Genomic DNA, 18,750 nt, shown 5'->3' on the forward strand with positions numbered 1-18,750 from the left:
CCAACAATTTCTAGAAGTTCCTATATCCCCAAGTATGTCCTATGGAAGAGGCACCCAAACCACAATTCAAGTCACAAGTTGATCCATAAGGCCACTGGGTCATTAGAAGTATCAGACTAACAGCAAAGGTGTCCTCCTACAGGAAATACATCTGTCTGGGAGGCCTACTTAAGATGGATTGTGGCCAAGGTTCACTGTGGTAAGTACTAATATTTTGAGTACCTGTTAGACAATTCCTCTTACTGTGAGATTAAAAGCAATGAGATGCAACTGGTATTTTGTATATATTCTTCATTGTTAGAAGTCAGCACAATGTTTTAATTGCCTATTAATTTCTCCTGGATACTTTTCTATAGGTCCTGCATATCTGAACCAAAGTTTGAACTGCCTTTTACGGAAATTGTCTTATACAGTACATTGGGATATCAGTGTCTTGTAAATATGCTCTCAATAATTGAATTATTTTTACAAAGAGCATCCTACAGGAAGTTTCAGTCCTGTATGTCTTGTCCAGATGACATTGCAATACAACTAAGTCTTCACTTTGTCTTTAATCAATGTTGTATATTAACAAAAACTCATTCAGAAAGACATATACTAACGTTTAACCCAATACACATGCTGCCAGCTCTGCCACTTGAAAAATTCATATATTAAAGCTGATGCTGTAAACACACTCCTTTATTACTGAGAGAAGTGGCAGAAGCTTTAATGTCTCATTTCAGCTAGATGGGCCAAATCCTCAATTGCTTATACATGCCAAATCTAGAATTAAAAAAACGTCCTGAATAGCACTTGAATTCTGGGCCTGGATTTCTTTATGGCTGTATTAGTTAAGTCTCCTTTTTCTAGACTTCCTTGATTACAGTAAAGTAACTCAGACAAAAGAACAGGGGTGGAGGATTAAGTAAGAAGGTGAAAGGAGAGAAGGAGCAAGTATAATGACAGAGAATACCAGGCCTGAGCTAGTGGTTCTGAAAGTTCAGCAAAAATAATTGCTCTGGAACCACTGTAAGGTGTGGCAGGTTACAGAAGGATGTGGCATAATGTGGTAATGTTTGGATACAGCTGCCTAACTCAGGGAAAAACTGCATACCCAAGGACAAGCACTCTCCTCACATCACTTCTTACACTCTTAGAGGAGGAAGAAGATTCTGCAGCAGTTGCATCATGGTATTTCTGAAGCCAGTCTGTTTACAGTGATTTTCTGAGAAAACGATGATTATCAATATATGTAATTGACATATATGGCTAAAATTGGAAGGAATCCTGATGTTTTGGTTCATACTTTTGCCCCTTAAGTCATGCAATCTGCAAACACTGTCATTTCTTATCATCTATGGAGAACTGCATATGAGCTAAGCAAAAAAAAAAAATCTATTATTTATAGGATATGACATCATTGTTAGGGATTTTCTGGAGTACTCCTACTTGCTGACAGCACAAACCTAAAGCAAGCAATTGGACTGGCACAAAAATTGTACAGAAAAGCTTTGTTTATACAAAGTGGCTGCCAAATTTTTCTTCTCAGTGTAACTGAATTTCTCATTTGCTGAAATGTGTGTTGGGATCCTGCCAATACATTTTAGGGCAACTATCTAAGCTTCTCTCCATGACAGCCTGGTTGTAAGACAGTTCTGTTCTTCCTGCCAAAAAATCAAGCATAGATCTCTTCAGAGTACACAAATGCTGTCTCTAGCTCAAAATGGGAGGTCACCAAAAATGAGGAGGTAGAAAATTCTTTTCCACTGTAAAAGCTTTGTGCTTAGCCTTTTTAAGACTTTCCATTTCTTCTGGCATGCAACCAGAAAACACTAAGAAGAAAGAAAATGTTAGGGACACTTGAGAGGAAATATGAAATCAAATACTCAAGAAAATCCAGAAACTTCTTACCAAAACACACAGGCAGAAGAGGAACAGAAGATCACTTTAAGGGCAGACATGATGAGTTTTGATAAATCCACTAATTTAAAACTTTTTGGATGAAACAAACATGGCAGAATAGGGTAAAGGTCCTCCAATACAGAGAAATGTATACCAACTGCAGCAGCATTTATGCTAAGAATCAAATGGAGTTAAGTCCAGCTGGCATCCTGTTACGAGTGGTGTCCCCCAAGGGTCAGTTTTGGGGCCCATCTTGTTTAATATCTTTATTGATGACCTAGACAAGGGAATTGAGTGTACCCTCAGTAAATTTGCAGATGACACCAAGTTGGGAGGATGTGTCAAACTGCCTGAGAGTAGGGAGGCCCTTCAGAGGGATTTGGATAGGCTGAACAGCTGGGCTGAGCTCAATGGGATGAGGTTCAATAAGACCAAGTGCCGGGTCCTGCAGTTTGGCCACAATAACCCCATGCAATGCTATAGGCTTGGGGCAGAATGGCTTGAAGAATGTAGAGAGGAAAAGGACCTGGGGGTGTTGGTTGATGCTCGGCTCAACATGAGCCGGCAGTGTGCTCAGGTGGCCAAGAAGGCCTACAGCATCCTGGCCTGTATTGGAAATAGTGTAGCCAGCAGGAGCAGGGAAGTGATCATCCCCCTGTACTCAGCTCTGGTACGGCCGCACCTCGAGTGCTGTGTTCAGTTTTGGGCCCCTCACTACAAGAAGGACATTGAGGCCCTGGAGCGTGTTCAGAGAAGGGCAACAAAACTGGTGAGGGGTCTGGAGCACAAGTCTTATGAGGAGCGGCTGAGGGAGCTGGGATTGTTTAGTCTGGAGAAGAGGAGGCTCAGAGGAGACCTTATTGCACTCTACCACTTCCTGAAGGGGGGTTGTGGTGAGGAGGGGGTGGGCCTCTTCTCCCTGATAAATAATGACAGGACGAGAGGGAATGGCCACAAGTTGCGCTGGGGAAGATTTAGATTAGACCTGAGGAAACATTTTTTCTCTGAAAGAGTGGTCAGGCACTGGAATGGCCTGCCTAGGGAGGTGGCTGAGGCACCATCCCTAGCGCTGTTCAAGAAGCGTTTAGATGAGGTGCTAAAGGATTTGATTTAGTAGTTGGGTAGGGATAGTGATAGGAGGATGGTTGGACTAGATGATCTTGTAGGTCCTTTCCAACCTTATGAACCTATGAACTTACAATACCATGTAACATATTAATACTGGTTCACAAATAAGCTAGTAACAACTAAATTTTTCCTAGAAATACTGTATTTGATAGAGAGTAAATATCATTGTGGCCGTATTTCACTTCTGAATGATACCCATTAATTAACACCATATATTCTTGTTAGACTAAACATGCAATATTTTGATTTTTGTGTCAGTATTATTACAGTCATCAGACTATCTTATTCCTCCTTAGTGATGCTCCAGTCAAATTCTACTTAATGAACCCTTCCAATACTTTTATTAGCATATGGTCTAAGTGCACACACATTTTGAGTCAAGGTATTAGCTGAAATACTTAATAACTCTGGGTAACAGGACCAGTTTCAAAGAACATAACCTTCCTCTCTAAAATATACTCAAAAATCTTCCTTATTATCTTTATGGGAACCACCAGGTCACAGCCTGAACCAGTGATTGAACACCTGGTGAAGGGACCAAATCCTGGGTACACCCCTCCCTAACCTCATTTAAGGGAAGCATCGCTACTTAAGAGATCATTTCCTCTGGAGTACTTGGTGAGCTCTGATCCTCAGAAGGAGGGGGGTAAACATTTCCTTCTTTATTACCATATCATGACATCTGCCTCTTTTTGGGTAATCTGAAACTGGTTTAAAGCAGCCTTATCTGCTACTGCTTATCCATACACCTTTGTTATATTACCAAACATCTGGTCACTTCAAACACTTAATTCTACTCACTGAAAAAAGGTACTCAATTTATCAATAGCTAATTATATAGCATTGCTGCAGTCTTTATTGACTTAAAACCTTAGCTGTAAGCTTTTAAAACCAACATGCTTTATATTGTCTACTCCATATCATTGCATGAGTTGACTCTCAAAACCCAACAAACTTTCAAGTTTATATCTGAAGTACCAGAGATGTCTTTTACGTAATACTTACAATAGCATAGAGTAAATCCTGGACATCTTAAGAGATGGCTTCAGTGTTCCTGAACAAAATTCCCAGAATATAATCATTATGTAGCAGAACGAGGACTAGACTTTCACCTGCTTTTAAAAAGCTACTTCATTTGGGAAATCTAGTTATAGTCATTAAGGACAAAAATCATTATGAATTTTATTTAGGCATCTTGGTATTATCAACTCTGATAACACAATATGAAGTACTACAGAAAAACCCCACAGCATCTTCTGTAAACAGCTTTACATTCAAGCACAAATCACACTAACATCCATATGATGTTCCTTTAAATTTTCCAAATCTAAACAAAAGAATAGTACTTACTTATAATTGTCATCTTCCACAAATTTCTGAAGTTCCTCAATGTAACGGACAGACTTCAAATACTTTTGTACATGGGGTAGTGTTGTAAGATGTTCTGTAGAGTGTTAAAACAAGATGAATATTCACATAATCTACAATAAGTGATGCCTTTTTTTTTTTTTTTTTTTGGTTCTCATGATTCCCTTAATGGAAAGGGAGGATGTGAACTTCCCTAGAGAATAAATAAGGCAGAACTATTACTTTGACTCTAAGAGGACCTTAAAGACTTACTTGAGCAAAAGCGATGCTGAGTTGATAAAGAAAAAGCAGATCAGATGCATTCCATCATTATAATACCTACAGGATTTTATCATATGCTTCCTCACAAGTGGAAGAGGTCCTTTCATGTAAGCCCTGCTTGGATTTTGTACTGATTGTTTTGGGGGAAATCAAAGTCTGCAGCAATGGCTATTACTGATTCTCACATGCATATGAGGTGAGAAAACTTAAAAAATTATGATGCTGCGTATCAAGATAAAAAGATGCTAAATTCAGAAAGACAGAAAAATCTTCTGAGGGTATGGTATATGAACAGGAACATGTATCTGAATTAACTCTTACACTCTCATAAATACAAGTATTGTAAAAACACCTATTACTCCATAAGATTGGTTCTTCAAGGCCACATTTTATCTTGCATTCTGATTTTATCTAAAGCAGTTAAAATTAATGTAACAGAGGAAGTTGCCCTAGCTGCCAAAAGGAAAGGGTCGGTGAGATTTCTTTGTCAAAGTTTTCAGAGACAAACTGAAAGTCACAATTCACAATAAGAAACATGGAAGGTAAACGACCTACCTCTTCAGAATCATGCATTATTGTACCTAATCCATAGCTTTAAATATCTTATATCAAAATCTACAACAAAAAGCAAGGGCTAGGTACTTAAACATACACAATATCTCACCTCACTTTCTCATAATGTAAGATTTAATCTTTTTTTCTGTTGAAAGCATTCCCAAACTGGAGCATTTCAATGCTCTGTATTTAATTTATTTAATTGTATTGCTACTGTCAAGGTTTTCCAGCTTGTTCCATATTTAAGCAATGAAAAATCACGGTAAATCATCAACAGTATGCTCATTATTTTTATAAGATCCTCAAAGCAGAACCCTTCTTGACATGAGGCTTAGCATAACAGGCTAGAATTGCAGAAATGAATTTTAGAGCAGTCTTGTTAACAAACAGAAGTAACATCATCTTCCTCACTAACTAAGGTATAAGAAAAAGTTTAATAGAGAATTTAACAACCATTATATTGAAACATCTGTATTTCATTCTGTAAACCTTTCATTATGATACAATAAAATGATAATGAAATTGACATATTGCACGCTCCAAAAACATTATATCTGCTGGAAAGATAAAGATGTATTCCCCACTGATTGCTGGTACAGCCAGCTTTACTTGGAAATATGTCATCTATGTAGTCCTTACATAGCAGTAAACTCCGCAAGATTTCTGTTAGTTCTTGCAATTTAGAATATGTGCTTATTTGCCTAATTGTGTTCAACTCTACCGATCTTATCCTCTTGTGCTGTCTGTACACAGGTTAGAAACCTGTTATCATGTTATTAAGGACACTGTAATAAGAATAGGAGTGAGGAAAAAAAATACTATTACCAACCATAGTTACAGGAGACTTGCAGATCAGCTATTATTCGGAGAATGTTGTTCATTTGATTGGATCTTTGTTCATTCTCCATAATGCTGCCTGAAGCAGGATATGCAGAATCAATGTAGATTAAATCCAAGAGATAAATTCCTGAAACAAATAAATCAATCAACCCACTGATCTGGTGTCTCATACAGAAACAGTTGCACAATTGTTAATGAGCAACATTGCTAGCAACTACTGACCACAACCAGGTTTTAGGCTCATTAAATAAAGAATACATCTGTTCAAACATGTCACAGTTAGTATTATAATTCTATAAGTCTTTTTTCTAAAGACAAGAAGGTTTTGCTCTTACGCACTTCTGAAGGCTGATGTCTACTATGAACAATTTGCAGAGCCATAACCAAGAACAAGAGAACTTAGCATTTTTGGCCTTTCAGTAGATCCCTTATCACGTGTAAGTATCCTACTGCCAACGTTCTCTGGTGTATAAGAGCACTAGTGCTATCTTTTTCTTTGTTTACAGTTAGTTTCCAATCCATCTTTCAAATTCAGCAAAGAACTTCCTCTGGAATGCATGAAAAAATTATTGCTCTGTGGGAGAACTGTGTTGCAATCTGTAAAAGCAGTAACGAAGTACACTGCATCTCACACATGCAGGGCTATCTCAAGACACAGAACCTGCCCATGCAGCCTCGCAGGGTGAGTGGGACAGGGATCTTATCCTTTCCATGACAGAGTTTCTCAGAAAAATCTGCAAACAAATAGGCTAAACAGAAGTTACCACATGCACTTCATTCAGCAATCACTGCAGCTATTACTATTGCATATCAAAAATATTACCTCAGTCTGATTTCTCTTTAGAGGATTGTTCTGATGTTTAGGGTCAGCTAAAAGTCAAAATTCAATCTAGTATATTCCTAAACTATTTTATAAGCTGTGTAGGGAAGCGTGAGCTTTTTCACATAACAAAGAAAGGAGTATTCTTTTTAATACGAAAATAACTTGCACAGCAAAAAAAATCTGCCATATTTCCATATCAGATCTTCCATACTCTGTTTTGAGAAAAATGTATGTATGATCTTTTTCCCCCTCATGATTTCTTGCCCTGCCTTGAAAAGAGCTCTCTTGCTTCTTCAGGAAAAGAGCTAGCTGGCTCGGTTACGCTTCCATCTTTAGCACATTACATCCTCTCAATAAATTTCAGCTATTAAAGCAACAGGAAATGCAAATGTGCTGGCCAAGCATAATTTTTCTCAAAATGAAGGAAACCCACTACAACAAATTGAATGGAGTGTGTCTAAGCACTCCTTTCTGAAAGAACTTTAGTATGCTTGCATTAATTACTAATAATCTTTGGAAGCGTATTAAGTTAGTGCAGTGAAAAAAATTATTTTTCATGTTATCACCTGGTAATAAGTATGCCTTAGGCATATATATTTTTTGACTGAGTAAGCTTAAGATTTCCATTTGGGAAAGTGCAAACTCTTACTTGAAATTACAACAGAATTATGTGTTCTTCTAGTGCTCAGTGATGTACTACTATCATCTACAGTGATAAGTTAAAAATAAGCAGCAAGAGTCAACAGAAGTTAAGAAAAGCCATATGGCTTACTGAAGTTTGCTCCTTTACAGTTCATGAAAAGCAGACAGATTTGTTAGATTTACACAAATATAATAAGTATCTGCACAAGTGCAATCTCATTTACATGCTGAGTTCGCCCGATACTTCATTACTATGTAGTTTTATAGTTCAGATTCAGACTTGCTGTGGAATTCTACATATTTCAAGAACCATCCGCAGGATCTGCACTAACTTTTCTCTGACACTTAGAAACAGAATCACAGAATTGCAGAAGTCAGAAGGGATCTCTAGAGATCATCTAGTCCAACTCCCCTACCAAAGCAGGCTCCCTAGACTAGGATTTGGGTTGGAAGAGACCTTTAAGATTATCAAGTTCGACCCCTTGCTATAGGAAGGGACACTGCCCTCTAGACCAGGCTGCTCACAGCCCCGTCCAGCCTGGCCTTGAATGCCTCCAAGGAGAAGGCATCCACAGCCCCTGTGGGCAATCTGTTCCACTGTCTGTAAGGGAGATTTCTTGCAAGAGTTTTTCTCACTAGCTTGCTCTTTATCTGATTCTTTAGATATCTAACAAGCTGATAAGTATGACGCCCACTGGGTCACGCTGGATTATGTCCAGCACGAGCCAGGTTGCAGGTGCCTACCTTATTTCTTTCATTTAAGCCTATTCATTTATGTACTCTGGAAAATCCTCACACTGCTTAGGGAGAAGTAGGTAAACAAATTACACAAACTGCCATAGAATAATGAAGAAATAGACACAGAAGCAATAAAAAGCAGTAACAAATTCAGTTCATTCTGAACTGTCAATGTTTTGCTAGGAAACTGTAAGGCTATAACTATGCTGTCTTGCAGCCTCACACAAACCTCTGAATATGAGTTAGCAAAGACTGCATCCTTTACTGACTCACAGACACAACAGGTAAGAGTGCTCCAGTGGACACTATTAATTTCAGAATCTCACCAGGAAAAAAAAAGATATTTAATCCTTATAAATGAGTGGAATATAGTTGGATTAACATCACATAAACCAACTGGCATTACTTCTCTGGAGTGGAAGAAGAAAAAACATCAAAGATGTTCAGAAATCAGGAGAAGTTTTACAGTCTAGTTTAGCTTCCTTTACTCACCCAGAAAAATCTTAAATATTTCTTCCTGTGTTAAAACTGCTCTCTCCTGAGAGAGCATTCTTACAGATATGCTTAGAGTTTATAAAGTGGTGGTTCATATGACTTGGACAACCTTAACACTTTAAGCTTATAAAAAATCTGTAGTATTTACCGCTTGCTAAAAGAAACTCAGAATTTGTTGTCAGTTTTCATTTCTACATAGTTCTACCTCTAGAATGACAGAACGCAGTACCATTACAGAAAATGAAACTCACTTTTAAATGACAGACACTGAATGGAAGAAGGAGTGACTGAGCATAGTCTTTGTTAATGTCCTAATAAGTAACTTACATCAGGGTATTTCATCTGTGTCCACACATTCGCAAACTGTGAAAAATAAAATTTTCCACTTAAGAGAAGCAGGTAAATAGGCCAGCACACTTAGCTTTGTATTTTTATTGTGGGTAGTAATTTAAATCTAAGAGATTACAGTCAATTTCCCAGTATACGGTCTACTCGTAACTACAAAGGAGTTAACTGCTGCTGGTTGGTGGTGCTTGCTACCATCTTAACATGACATCAGAAACCAACAGTATTACTCTTTCCACTTAGCATTCCTGAAGTGTTACCTAATTTCCATATCTATCTTTCCAGCTTTGCACGAAAACTAGCAATGTCTGCTGAGACCGTCAGTGAACTTCATGTACACCTTTTCTCTATAAAAAGCCTATTAAATTACTTGATCTTGACTGTTAAAAAAAGTAACCTAGAATAAATCACTTCTCTATTTGGTACAGTGTGAGCTCTTCCTAGCATAGCCTGACTACAACCTGTCCCTCTTATACATGCCTTAAGAACCCATTTTGCTCAGAGAAAATACAAAATTATTCCCCTCAGCAAAAGACTTCAAGACCCATCTCTTAAAGGAAAGATTCAGATTTGCCCTATGCCAAAGAAAACACATGCCACTAGCTTTTCAAACGTTGGCTTATATTTGTGCTACTGTTTGCAGAAAAGGCATTCAAAGATGTGAAAACCACTGGGATATTTTCCAGAGGGTGAGCTCATGGGCAGTTGCTTCCACAGGCAAAACATTTTCCAGGGATACTGACTTTTCTCCATTGTCACTAAAACCAATTCTGCAGCTGGTTATTGCATGTCCACAATACCGCATTCATTAGTTTATGGCATCACAGAAATAACAACAAAGGAAAAGCATGGTTCGATTATCTATAATTAAATTCATCAGTGGAAATTACAGTGTGTGAAGAAGAGGATTATTTTTAAATTGACAAAAAGAACTATAATACCTAGCTTTAAAATTTTTACTCTAGAGCTCGAAGCAGTAATATCACAAACACAGGGAAACTGAAATACAAAACAACAGAAAAGTGAACTTGAAATGTAGAAGTCAGCTCAGTCAGACCGTGCATTTTTGAGCATTCCATCTACTAGAGAGCAACTTCCAAAGTTAAGTTGTATTGCAAAAGTGTTTACAGAGAACTGCAGCGTTCAGTAGGATACATAAATACAAATATTTTTGTCTTCTGATTAACCCTCATGCTTCCCCCATTATTATTTTTTTTTACAGTAAGAATCAAGGCTTTCAACAGGCAGATAATAAATAAGGTTAGTACTTAGTTGATGGATACTAACAACATGCTTTTACAAAACCAACTCACAAACTTTCTGAAATCAGCAGTTATTTAACTTCATCCAGTTATGACATAGCTCAGCTTAAGCATGTAAGCTTTCAAATTTGCATGAACAGCAATGGTGAGTGAATCCTTCCTCATAAAGGATGACATAATATGCTACAAATGAGAACAAATGGACTTTCAGTTCAAAGGATCAAATGTATGAAGTTATAAATCATAGAGTCGTTTGAGTAAGAAGGGATCTTTAAAGGCCATCTAGCCCAGCTCCCCTGCAATGAACAAGGACACTTACAACTAGATCAGAGTGCTCCGAACTTGCTCCATTTGAATTCTGAATGTCTCCACGGATGGTGTAACCCCACCAGCTCTCTAGACAATGTGCGGCAGTGTTTTACTACTCTTAAAGTAAAAAAAAAAACAAAACATTTTTCCTTAGTTCCTTTCCTTAGCCTAGACTTCCCCTCTTTCAGTTTGAGACAATTTCTCCTTGTCCTATCACAGCAGACCCTGCTAAAGACTCCGTCCTTTCTTATAGGCCCCTTTTAGGTACTGAAATACTGCTCTCAGATCTCCCAGTAGCCTTCTCTTGTCTGGGCTGAATAGCAGCCTGCTCTCACAGGAGAGGTGCTCTATCACTTGAATCATTTTTGTGGCCCTCTTCTGGATGCACTCCAACAGCTTCATGTCCCTCGTGTACTGTGGACCTAATGTAGACTTTTGGGTGTAGGACAGTTTGTTGCTACAGGAATCTGTATCAAGAAACCCAGTAAGTAGTACACACAACAAAAGCAATTATTTTCCTTTTTTCTTGAAGTTGTATAGTGATGCTGATTTGATACAAAAACTTAAAGAGACAAAAATGTTTTTCCAATTTTCAGTCAGTTATATTTAAGAAAGCCTTTTCCCATATACAGTAGTGAAGATTTACCATACTAAATAAAGCAGGGGACAGAGAGAAAGCTACTTATCAATTGACTAACTGGCTGAAAGCTGAACCACTACAGTCAGCAGTCTGTAAAACCAAAGACGCCATTCTTAGCAGATTAGCTCATAGACAGAGAAAAGACCATGTTTTTGTGGTATCATTGCTTTCATAAAATTTGGACCTTCTTTATTGACTAAGGGCAGGAATATTTTTCTAAAAAACCAAAGTTATATACTGGTTAGTGTTGTTAGGACTTGGAATACTCTAAGAAACTGAATATACATCTTTGCCAAGGGAACAACATGCAATTTGTAATAGATACTGCCGACCTAGAGACCAAGCAAATGCGATCACTTTAGAGGAAAGTTAAGGGTAGGATTAAGACCAGTTTGATTTACTTCTAGCTAGCCAGAATATTCACTTATACCAATGCATACTATGAGGCTGAGTGAAAAGGACAAAAAGCTTTATCAGAGAAAGTATTCCTATTATTTTTACTTTAGCAGTTCCAAATTCTGAAATATTACCAAGAAATACTGACTTTCGATACTTCTTAGAATGTATAACATGCTTTTACTACTACTAGTGATCCCTGCCCAACTGGTTTTTCTTCTTTGATCTCGTATTAGAAAAATCTCTTCAATGCTAAAACTCACCCAAAAAGGGCTCAGATCCACATGAAGCAGCACTGCACACGTGACTCACTTACGACACGCATCACCTTTGATCTCACCTGTGCGTTTGCCACTATGTTTGCTTTCTTATTCAACATCTTCATTGTACCTGTACTTTATCTGCAATGTCTTTTTTATTAGCCTCAGAATGTTTGATTTTTTTCTCTTTGTACAGTATGCCTGTCATCTTTACAGGACCCTAAAGAAGCAATCATTTACAATCATTTACAGGACCCTAAAGAATCATCTCAAAACTTAAAGTTATTAATATACCCCCTCTCTGCTCAAGCTTCAGGATAACTAGTAAGTAGAATTCAACAGAGAATTCAACAAGGAAAGCCACAGTTTTTTTTTTGTTTTCTTTTTTAAATAACGTTGATGCTAATGAAGCTCACAGTAATATTTAACTAGAAGCTAAAGAGTACCAGAACACCTACAAATATCACAATATCACAAATATCTATCCATATAGATAATGTCTTAAGGGACATATGGAAGTGAAACAAACAATAAGACAAGTGAGACGAAGGCTCAAACTGTGTTGAAAATATCTGTTACAATTTGTGGGATACTGAGAAGTTATGCAAGTAAAATTACAGTTTTTAGATGTTAGATGTTCTGTACCAAACTGTTTTCTTCATCGGATGACATCTGTTGATTGAATCAAACTAACTTTTTATGCATATGCTTTTTATGCAAACATCTTTTTCAGTTTCAGAAACAAAAAACATTGCTGGAAAGCCACGTTACCACTCTGGGCTTTTTATACCTGGAAAGCATAGAGAAACTGCTTTGGAATATTTACTCTGGAACAGCTACTCTATTAGAGGCCCAGCATTCCTCACAAATGATGACATCCAAACTGAGAATTTTGCTGGAAACTAGTTTCACAAGTTCTCAGAAAGTTTTCAGTGGAGAAAGAATTTATCAGAATAAAACTTAGGGATTATTTGGCAAATGCACTTCATAGGTTCAAAACCAGTGTCAACATATCACCTACACACAGCATTGCCCTAATATTCAACTCTACCTCCATTAAATAGACAGCAAAATACAAATAATTCTACAGTGAACATTCTGAGAACTATTTACTTCATGAAAAACAAGAAGATAACATTACTAGCAACAAATGGTATTACGTACTCTTAGAAGAAAAAAATAAATAGTTGTTGTCATTGCTACCTCTGTCAGAACACAAACTAAAACCAGTTCATATTTAAAAAAAATACAGCAATTCCAGACAGTACTGAAAGATTTGACCCAACTGGCGCACACAGGACTTCCAAATACTATGTTTTTTAGAACTCGATTACAAATGCAATGGAATCCACACTCATTACTGCAGCAGGTGCACAAGTACTAAAATTAGTTCCACTCAAAAGCAATAGCTCCAACAGCTGAACAGAAAAAGCAACTACATTATTCTTGAACAAGTCCTTTGAAAGGCTTAGCATCTTTAAAATCAAACATTCATGCAACAAAATTCAAAACTAAAAGTTGTACCAGCCCTGCAATATAATTCCCTCATCTGCCAAGAGCATCTATGTTATCCAGTTTCATCTGGCTCCCTCTGTAACTGGAAAAAGAAATCTAAGGATCACCATTTCCAAAAAAAGGGAGAAGGTTTTGATCATATCATCTTCTCAGAAGCTGTAACATCTCTTCAAGATTCAGCTGCTAACTTGAATACATCAACTACTTAGATATTCTTGATATGGCACACAAGGGGAAAAGTCACGCTCCAGTTATCAATAGATTTTAAGCAATATTACAAATACCACTTGACATTTAATACAGATTATAAAACAAACATGTAATATGCAGTTTGCAAGCATAGTAGAGTGCCTTGTTTTAAGATGCTGTTTCTGTCTGCACACAAGTAGCAACCAAAGAGAATACAGTTCAGTTCCACAAATGTTTTAAAGATAAGCTTTTTGTATCTGCTTGGCACTGGTGAGGCCACATCTGGAAAAGTGCAGTACAACATAGACATCAAATTGGACAAAGGCCAATGTAAGACTACTGGGACATCCTGGCAGCAGGAACAGATGACACATGAGGGGAAGGCCTAAGGAACTGGGCTTGTTTAGCCTGGATAGAAGGGGCCAGAGGCACAAAACATGACTGTGGTCATTTCTCTAGCAAAAAAAGACTGTGTGTGGGAGTTGTATATATCAGAACCAGATTATTCTCAGAGGTGCACTGCGAAAGGACAAGAAGCAAATGACATAACTTGCAGCCATGGAAAATTCACTTAGCATAGGGGATAAGAAAAATCAATTGCTGCTAGGGGATTCAAGCACTATGCCATCTCCCAGAAAGGTGGTGAACTTCCATTTCTGGACATTTTCAAAACTCAGATGGACAAGTTCCTGAGTATCCTAATTTAATTCTTAAATAAGCCCTGTTTTGAGTAGGAGGCTGAACCAGTTAACCTCTAGAGATCCCTTTCTCTCTGTGTGTTTTTCCCTTCCTGTAGTAACTTGCCAATGTGGCTATGGCACTAACCTGAGTAATCTGCTAATTTAAACCATTAAAGTACAGTTCATTTATTTAATTAAATATGTCTAACGTTCAGTGCTGCTTTGGAAAAAAAGGAATAGTCTTTCTGTGGAAGAAGATACATGACTAACAAAACTACCAATTATTTTAATTGTCACATTACTACTTCCCTGAGTGTTACAGATAGAAACTGGCCTTTTCAAACTTCATTAACTTCTCCACAACAGCGGTTTCTCAGATCTCTCCTGAAAGCATTTATTCGTATTGAGTTCTTTTTTTGCAGAGATATTAAACAAATGGGCAACATCTTTTTAGGAATACAAAGAAAATAACAGTGACTCAATATGACAAGCATTTTTTGTTAATGCCTGGCAGGGGTAGCTGGAAATATTAATGCTCTTACACTGACAAAACATTTCAACACTGTTACAAATGCACAGGCTTTAAAGGTAATCAAAGTAAGACAATTTCGGCAGACTGTCTTTTCATTTTGACAGCTGATTTAAAGTGCTTTAGAGAAAACTAAACATTCCTGAAAGGCGTTCACTCTTAACTTTTTGATACTTCACATCCTCAACTAAGCAGTCTAATGTCACAGCAAATATCATGCAAACACAAATTGCTGCTGACCTACATAAAGACTTGCTCTTCTTTACTCAAGCATATTGACAACCTCAGGGGAAAAAAAAAAAATGAAGCAGGGCTCCTACTCCAAAGGCCATTGAAATGTGCCTCTAAGTATCTAGCTCTGACTTTCTGAGAAGTCTCACCTGGAATACTGATACAACCTCAATGAACTCATTTTCTGCATTTAATGAAAGGAATATTATCATTGCATCGCACGTAGCCATTCCAAAACTAAAAAAAGGATATGAGCTCACAGTGCTCCTGAATGACCTCAAGCTAATGGATCACTGGAATTTAACATTCCACATTTGTTACTGTAGCAACAGAGCCTAAACATAGCAAAACAGAAAAAGAAGCATATCAGAAATCAAGCAACTTTCAAGATACCGTTGTGTGAAAGAAAACATTAACAGTAGTTAAGGTGGAATTATGTTTAGGAATTTATGTCCAAAAAAGCCTCTGTCTGATGCAAATCAATCCCACACCCACTGAAGCAATAAAAAAATTCAGAAGTTGGCTGAAACTTCCCAGCACAGCTTTCTACAAGATCACAATCAGATTTTCTTAAGAGTACTACTAAATTTTCTCATTTTCCCAAAACCCATCCATTTCCTCTTGCTCTTCCCATGAACCAGGTAAATATATTATAAAAAAAATATTGTAATAGTGATTATTTCATCATTTTGACATGTTACCTAGCGTCAGAAAGAAGAGAACACTACAAAAAGATATGTAGGAAAAGGCGAACACAATGGCTGTTTGTGAGACTCAGCTTCCTTTCACCAGAAAGCTGTGGTTTAGAGACTTCCTGAGACAGATCTTGTATAAACATTTTCATGTTTAAGTCTGGGTGGCATTTTTTCTTTACAGCACTTCTTCTCTGAATCTGTCAGTTGAATTTTTATTCCACTCTGTGCATATTTTTTGTTGCTGTTCAGTTTTTGGCTTCAATGTATCTTTTGTCAAATGAATTCAGCAATGCAACTACACACGCTTCACAAAGTAATCTGTTTGACTTATTTCCCAAAGTTCATCTTTTAAACTGTCACATCCTTAACAACATTGCTTAACTGGAGCCTGACTCAAAGTTAATTTACATGACCAGATGTTTTACAGTATTTTACTAAGACCTCAAAGCCAAGTTTAGCACTAAACCACTCGTTGCTGACTGAATTATTCTGGTGAAGAACACTGTCAGCTTTTGAAGCCTGAAGAAGAAGAGCTGGGATCTTCCACTATTAGTAGAACGTGCTATTCTCCAACCTGGGATTTCAATGAAAGTTGGTCCTGAGAATCTCAGAGATAAAAAAATAAATGTAACAACTATGAAATATTTTGAAAATTATGTCACTAAGCATAAAGACTTTAATAATAGCATCTAATTTCACTTTGTAATTATTACAAAACCAAGGAAAATTCCCATTGGTCTGAACAGAATGCCTGCACAAAGCTAATTCTGTTCTTATCTTCTACAAATACCGAGTGCTACATCAAATAGCTCAGATAATCCATAAACACTTGGCACAAATAAAAGCTCCCCGTCACCTAGAGAAGAGACGCATCCTTATTCTTCTTTTCAACAGACAAACTGTAACAGAGAAAATAAGAAGGCCCTGTCACAGCAGTTCTGAATGATTCGCACAGAAAAGTTTCTGGAAACAGGCTATTCAGACTTTACAGTAAAGAAAAGCATTCAGCACCATGTAGTCAAAAAGGTGATCTAGGTAATATTGCACTTTAGATTACTCACAAATGAGAATGATCAAATAAACAATGTCTGGCTAATCCTGACATTTCAGGTTCTTTTATTTATAACATCTTTTTCTATAAGAGAACGCCATCAACTTAAAAACATGCAAGTCTTTACTTAGCCTCCCTCACTGGGTCAAATTCCTAGGAATTTAATAGAAGTTATGTAATTGTCCTAAAATCAATGGAACTTAAGCACATGCTAATGAACTTAAAAGTTGTTATTAACAACATAAATATGCTCCTAAATAAAGTTCTTCAGAAGTTTGGAACCTTCTTCTTGGGAAATCTTTTACTTACAAAAACCTTGCTGCTCTGAGGTGTAACAACAAATTAGAAACATGTATTCTTCAATGACAGCAAAGAAATGGAAACGCTCATTTTTAGATGAAAATGAAACATTCAACTTAAGTCTAAGAGAGGCAGGCATTTTCTTTCCCAGCTCCGTAAAGAGCCAGGACCCAGAGAGACTGACCTGCACAGGAATTTGTTGCCTTCATATCTTGGCAAATACCCACAGCAGTCACCTCTCCTCACTTTTCCTGTTCCCTGCCTCCTACTCTCAAGAAGCGCCCTGCATCTGTAGGTTGAAAAGGCACCTTGCAAATGAGGGAGTGGGTATCACAGATAAAGCTGAAGAAAACTCAATGAGTCTTTTGCTAAATCTGTCAAATGAAGAGAATTACCATGCTGCAGTTCAAATAAACCAGCTTTGTTTTCCTTTTTCTTCCAGTATAAAATTAGTGCATGGAAAAGCTCTGAAACACTTTATCTGAATTATCCAAATGCCCTACTTAAAAGCACTACAATGGCCGCTCCAGTACCTTCTTTGCTCCTCTTTTGCTAGAGAAAGAAGCAAGCTTTCAATTTAAATTACAAATTAGCAATACCATAAAGAAAATAGCAAACGAGAGGTGCTAATATTCCCTGCAGATAACTCAGGCCACACACTGAAGGTAGAAGGAATCCATATGCCTATGACATACATAATTATTAGTGTAATGCATATAAATTTCCTTGCTCATCATTCAACTAATCTAAATATTCTCATATTGTCTTCCTCGGTTTCTTCAAATTCCAAGGAGCTTTAAAATTGTCTGAAAAACTATGAACAATTAAACGGTTTGGATATAGCTTCTAAAAGATGGCTATGACATACAATTACAGTGAGGTAAGTTTGGTTTGCTAAGCTGTTGATAAAAATGCATACAGAAACGAACTTTACATTGTTATGTGTCCCTTTGAGTTCTGATAATTTCCTTGCAAGATTCCTAGGAAGTTTTAAGTACATGATAAAGATGAATTTCACATTAGCTCAAAAGATCCTTTTAAAAAGCAGAGGTAAGAGCTAGAGAACAGAAGCATTCTACATCAAGTTCTGTAATTGCATACTGTTAGAAAGGTTCTAGGGAACCAAAGAGCCCAACCAAAGCAGCCAAATGAAAAACATCTCTCAGACTACTAACCTAACTAGCAGGCAAACATTACAACTTGCACTGGAGTTCACCTAAAACTGTGGATTATCAGTCTACACTAGATTGTAAGAGCTTGTTTGAAATTGAATAGTTTTATTTTCATTCATTTCCAGGAATATGCTATTTCCCGACCCAGGAACAGACAGAAACGAAGAACATCAGTGCTACTCTGAATAACACAGCACTGCTGCCCACCCTTTTACCAATGTTCAGGAGGAAGAGACTGTGAAAAAATCAGCATGGACTATGTCAGAGACTAGACCGAATATAAGGGCTGCTCCAAAAGTAACGCCTCTTGTTTCACCATGTCTGTCCATGACATTGGAGGTGGATGTCAGTAGGGTTTGAACCTTCCCACCAATACTGTTACATTTTGTTGCTCTGTGACAGATGGCAGCAGAGGAGCAGTCTGACACAGAAGGGTGAACGC

The 18,750-nt window shown here is 37.4% G+C and overlaps 1 protein-coding gene across 6 annotated transcripts in view; it reads right to left on the reverse strand.

Moving 5' to 3' along the window:
• Nucleotides 1-18,750, reverse strand: part of RALGPS1 (Ral GEF with PH domain and SH3 binding motif 1) — a 74,463-nt gene that overhangs the window by 20,686 nt on the left and 35,027 nt on the right. For all 6 annotated transcript variants that reach the window (XM_065737312.1, XM_065737308.1, XM_065737311.1 and 3 more), the window contains 2 exons: nt 6,026-6,163; nt 4,363-4,456 (listed from right to left, as the gene is read on the reverse strand). In XM_065737312.1, coding sequence (XP_065593384.1) covers nt 4,363-4,456; nt 6,026-6,163 — 232 coding nt within the window. The remainder of the gene's footprint in view (nt 1-4,362; nt 4,457-6,025; nt 6,164-18,750) is intronic.

This window comes from Cyrtonyx montezumae, unplaced genomic scaffold (genome assembly GCF_038088225.1).
Source record: "Cyrtonyx montezumae isolate F1298 unplaced genomic scaffold, pur_monq_1.0 scaffold_20, whole genome shotgun sequence".
In the NCBI taxonomy this organism is placed as follows: domain Eukaryota; kingdom Metazoa; phylum Chordata; class Aves; order Galliformes; family Odontophoridae; genus Cyrtonyx; species Cyrtonyx montezumae.